This window comes from Triticum dicoccoides, chromosome 1B (genome assembly GCF_002162155.2).
Source record: "Triticum dicoccoides isolate Atlit2015 ecotype Zavitan chromosome 1B, WEW_v2.0, whole genome shotgun sequence".
Taxonomy (NCBI): domain Eukaryota; kingdom Viridiplantae; phylum Streptophyta; class Magnoliopsida; order Poales; family Poaceae; genus Triticum; species Triticum dicoccoides.
Genome location: NC_041381.1, coordinates 30748960 through 30754186, shown reverse-complemented (window position 1 = coordinate 30754186; position 5227 = coordinate 30748960). Strand labels below are relative to the sequence as shown.

General features: G+C 47.9%; 1 protein-coding gene across 1 annotated transcript in view; it reads left to right on the top strand.

The window, feature by feature from the left end:
- The first annotated feature begins 3507 nt into the window (after positions 1-3507).
- Positions 3508-5227, top strand: part of LOC119317339 (disease resistance protein RGA5-like) — a 4903-nt gene continuing 3183 nt past the window's right edge. The window contains exons 1-2 of the mRNA XM_037591777.1: positions 3508-3746; positions 3946-4830. Coding sequence (XP_037447674.1) covers positions 4004-4830 — 827 coding nt within the window. The 5' untranslated portion in view covers positions 3508-3746; positions 3946-4003. The remainder of the gene's footprint in view (positions 3747-3945; positions 4831-5227) is intronic.

Here is a 5227-nt window from a genome sequence, read left to right as displayed (position 1 = left end):
CAGATTGACCCTCGCCAACTCTGTTCTCACTTCGATCGCTACCTATTATCTTACCCTGTTTGCCCCCTCAAAGTGGATTATCTCGATTAGATTAGAAGAAGCTTTCTGTGGAGAGGAGATGAAGAGGCCAGTGGAGGTTACGAATTGGAAACAAATCTGTTCCCGAAGCACATTGGTGGACCTGGTGTCAAGAACTTAAGTTTATCAGTTTTGCTAGAACTCATCTAGATGAGATATAATTTGGTCTCATTTTCCTTTTATAACCATTGGATGTGATGCTATAAGATGCGTGTATGCTGACGTGAGTTGTATCTGTTCTTGTTTTCAAAGTAAATGAGACCAAATTATATCTCATCTAGATGAGTTCTAGGTACTCCTAAGTTTATTCAGTCGTGCCCTTTGCATCAGATGGCCTTGGCTTTCTTGGAAGGCTCGAGTTTGCCCTTGGAATGGCTCGGCTCTTCCTTGCAACTCCACTGACTGGGCCCTTTTCAATGCATCGACTGTCATGTCAGTTGGAAAATGGTGAAGGGGCCATATTCTGGTCTGGCAGACTGCTGAACAATCAAGCACCCAAGGCTTTGGCTCCTACCATTTTAACCTCGCTCGAGGAAAGAACGCTACAGTTACTCAAGGCCTGAATGAGGGCAGATGGATGAAAGGCCTTCAACGATTATCCAATGCCAATAACTTCGGTTGCTTCATCTCGTTATGGCGGCAAATTCAGATCACTGTTTTATTATCTGACAGTGATACTGTTCGTTGGCTCTGTATATTGCCTCTGGTAACATAGCGGAATCGGCCAACCTTAAACAATTCTGCAGCTAGCTCAGAGGTTGTAGTAAACTTGGATTGTCTCGATATTGCTGTACACATGAGCATGTTTATGGAAAAGTAGTTGCCTGTAATGTTGTTGGGTCCGTCACTATTATGGTTTGTGTAAAATGTAGGATGATAATATTGTGTTGTATTAAACTGACCCTCGAATGGGCTATATATAGAAGTACATGAGAGGTAGAGGTTTGAAGTACAAGGCAAGATATTATGTGTTTAAACTAGTTTATCTCTATCTCTCCTTATCTCTACGTTTATACTTCTAACATTCCCCCTCAGTCATAGCGGGAGGGAAGCGGATAATTACGACTGAATTTGAAGTCTTGCGCTTCCGTCATCTTCTCCGCTGCGCCATCGTCATTAGTCTCTGATAGGTCGACACCTAGGGTGGTGACTGCGTCCCCTTCTGGTGCCCCCCTTGTCTTTCCTCTATTCTCTCCCGCAGTCACAGCGGGAGTGGCGTGGATGCTGGTGACGACGCGGACGCTGTTGATTGGAGTTGTCGCCGATGTGTTGATGTAGATGTGGTCGTGTGTGTCGATGTTGATGCAGCCTTGGTCGAGGTAGTCGTGGTCGATGGTGTGGTCGTCGTGAGATAAAACCGCATAAAGCCGGAGGCGCAAAAAAATGCACTATGACGGAGCTGCAGACGTGGACGATGCACCTTGCGGATGTCAGAGGGTGCCGTCGGCGTGAGTCCACCGGTTTTGCCAAGACCGGAGGAAGACCATCGAGCACACATCGGTTTTGCCAGAACTGTGCGGCCGTGTAGGGTCGTCACTGTAGTGACACCATGTCGATGCAGTCGTGCCGTCGTGGATGACGCGGTCGATGCCGTCGTCGTGACGCGGTCATTGCCGTCGTTGTGGTCGCGTCTTGCAGAAAATTCTGTCGAAGGACGCTAGGTGTCCATCTTGTGGACAAGGTGGTGGCGGTGTATTGACAAAGATGTTGATGAGGACCATGTTGATGAAGACCTTGGCGTTGAAGTGTCGGTGATGGGGTTGCAGTGACTTGTCAACGATGATGCGCCGCATTGGAGGCGTCCCTCGTGGCGACGAAGTGTCGATGCCGTGCCGTGCCGAGGAAGTATGTTGGCTCGTAGCCTGGCGTAGTTGGACAGCTTGACGAAGCGGCGCGGGGTCGGTGGAGATCGGCTTGATGCAGTGCAGATCGGTCGGCTCGGTGAAGAATTGTTGTTGGCCTCGGTCGTGCGATGCTCGGCTCGGTGTAGCCGGACGTGTAGCCGTCATGTACGTACCGTGGTAGCTGCAGATCTTATGGAGCGGACTCTGGCGCATAAGCCTGCGAACCACTGTAGATCAGATCGAATTCTCTACGTGCGAGCCACGCCCTCCCGTGATCGGACGCGCGTGTCCGCACAGCGGCGAGGCGCCCACGTTGCCGGTCGACCCTGCAGAATGGCCGTGGTTGGAGTCCACGGCTCGTGCCATGCACATACACATGTTCATCATGGCGAGTCAGCCCCGTGGCCAGTGTTGCCACGCACGCATGCATGTGCACACGGCCGTGTTCTTGCTGCTCGATGCGTGCATGGCCATGGAGTCGATGAGGCTGTAGGCTCTTGCCGATGGACTGCAGCCGTGCGGCGCACTGCTGGGTGGATTGTCGATGTAGAGCCCATGCGCACATGGCGCTGGTCGTCGTTGCAAGCCGTCGTCCCTGATCGGTGCAGACGAACTGGTCTTTGCGACGCGGATGTCCACCTCGTGCCCCATGCGTTGCCGCACGCACGCACAACCGTGTACATTAACCTGATGTCGATTCTGCACAACTTTTCACCAGAATTTGATCTAATTGTGGGATTTATTGTGGCTAAATAGGATCTAATCTATGAAGCTGAAAATTTTGAACTAATGTATAGAACCGTTCTAGTCTATGAAACTGATCTAATCTTTGACCAGATCAGATGCCGCACCCTCGGGAAGAAGAGATTAATCTCCCCGGGGGCGGCGCGGTGCGGAAATGGTGGGAAAATCTAGGATCGGGTCGTGAGACTAACCGCTCTGATACCATGTGGAAAATGTAGGATGATAATATTGTGTTGTATTGAACTGACCCTCGGATGGGCTATGTATAGAAATACATGAGGGGTAAAGGTTTGGAGTACAAGGCAATATATTATGTGTTTAGACTAGTTTATCTCTATCTCTCCTTATCTCTACGTTTATAGTTCTAACATGATTCACTGTCAGCGGCGCCCTCATCACCAAGCCCACAGCCGGACGGCTTGACAGAGGATGAAGAGGTCCATAATGTTTTAATCTGGAGCTAGTATTCCATTAACTATGGGGAACCTCGGTTGCAATATTATACTATTAGGATGAGATTGGCATTGTGCCATTGTTCGCACTAATCTTGGTAGTAACAATTCTAATCAAATGTACAAGTGGGCAAGTGGCTGGGGGCCTCGGTTGCAATATTGTATTAGGATGCGATGAGCGTACTCGCATCCAGTAGCGTAAGAACAAATGAACAACTCTAATTAAATGTACAAGTGGGCATGATTGAGGGTTGTTATTTTCCTTCGATTTTCTTTAGTGTCCTGTGATCTTAATTCGCTAACGCAGTTTCCGGCTTGCTTCGTGGAGATGCTAGCTACTTGTAAATTAAGATTGTTGAGCCATCCTTAGGTGAGTGAACGAAAGCAGCTTCCATCTAGTACAGACTCGACCTTCCCATCCCCTTTGTTCATGCAGTTGTCTGAGTTCTCTCCGCTCAAAGTGATACACAAACAGAAACCCAAACGAGGGATAGAGTGAAGAGACAAGAATCGATGGAGTGATGAAGTGAAGAGGAATCCATGGTGCCTGTGGACTCTGGTGAGCACTGATTTCACAATAGTAATTCTACCCACGCGGAGGCTGCGGGGAGCTCGCGGGCTTCATCAGGTATGAGTGTTGTGCTGCTCATGCATTGCTCCATTCCTTCTGCTCATGTTTTTGCTCGATCGGGTTCTGCTGATGTTTTCCTTGATTCCCAGTTGCTTCTCGTAGATAGGCTAGCTACTTGTAAAGTTGTAAATTAAGATTGTTGAGCCATCGTTAGGTGAGTAAATGACAGCAGCTTGCCATCCCCTTTGTTCTGCAGTTATCTGAGTTCTCTCCACTCAAAGTGATACACAAACAGAGACCCAAACGAGGGATCGATGGCGCCTGCGGTGACCGCTGCACTAGGCGCGATCGGTCCCTTGCTGGGGAAGCTCTCCGAGTTGCTTGCCAATGAGTGCGGCCGCCTCAAAAGGGTCCGCCGTGAGATTCGCTCCCTCCGGACAGAGTTTACCAGCATGCATGCTGCTCTACAGAAGTACGCCAAGCTAGAGGACCCTGATGACCAGGTCAAGCAATGGGTATCGCTGGTGAGGGAGTTGGCCTATGATACTGAGGATCTTTTCGACAAGTTCATTCGCCACCTCGGCAATGGTGAGAGTCATGATGGCGGCTTCAAGGAGTACTTCCGCAAGACTGCTCGGCGTCTAAAGACGCTTGGAGCTCGGCGTGGGATTGCCAGCCAAATCGATGACCTGAAGCTTCGTATCAACGAAGTGAAAGAGCTCAAGACCAGCTACAAGCTGGATGATGTTGCTTCTAGCACCCCGGTCCATACAACCACCGTGGATCCCCGGTTGGCTGCTCTTTTCGCCGAGGAGGCACACCTTGTTGGCATTGATGGTCCAAGAGACGAGCTTGACAAGTGGATGTTGGAAGAAGAAAACAAGCATCATCGCAGGGTGTTGTCGATTGTTGGGTTTGGTGGATTGGGAAAGACAACGCTGGAGAATGAAGTCTACCGCAAGATTCAAGGGCATTTTGATTGTCATGCTTTTGTGTCGGTCTCGCAAAAGCCAGATACAAAGAAAATCATCAAGGATTTAATCTCACAGGTGTCGTGCAATGCTGAATTCACAAAAGATATGGATACTTGGGATGAAAAGAAATCCATTGCAAAGCTAAGAGAACTTTTAAAAGAGAAGAGGTAATTCCTGGGTTATTGTTTCATCAAATATGTCTTGTTCTAAGCAGTCATTATTTTATCTAGTTTTTTTGTGGGAAATTATTTTAGCTAGTTGTTTCTGCATCTACTTCTATTTTTCACATAATGAATTGCAATGGACCATGAACAGTGTGTATTATCTCGTGACCTGCAGAAATATCAGGCTATTAATTAGCAGTTTTCACTTTTCACACAAGTGGAACAAAATACTAGTTTGATGTATCTATAGGTTGTTATGAAATATAATGTCACAACTTTTGTTCCGAAACTTCACAAAAATGCTTAGGACAAAAAATGAGTAATTTAAATGACAATGTGTGTGTGCCCGCGCTTAAGAGTTAACAGAGGCAAGTGATTAATGCTATCTCAACAAATTAAA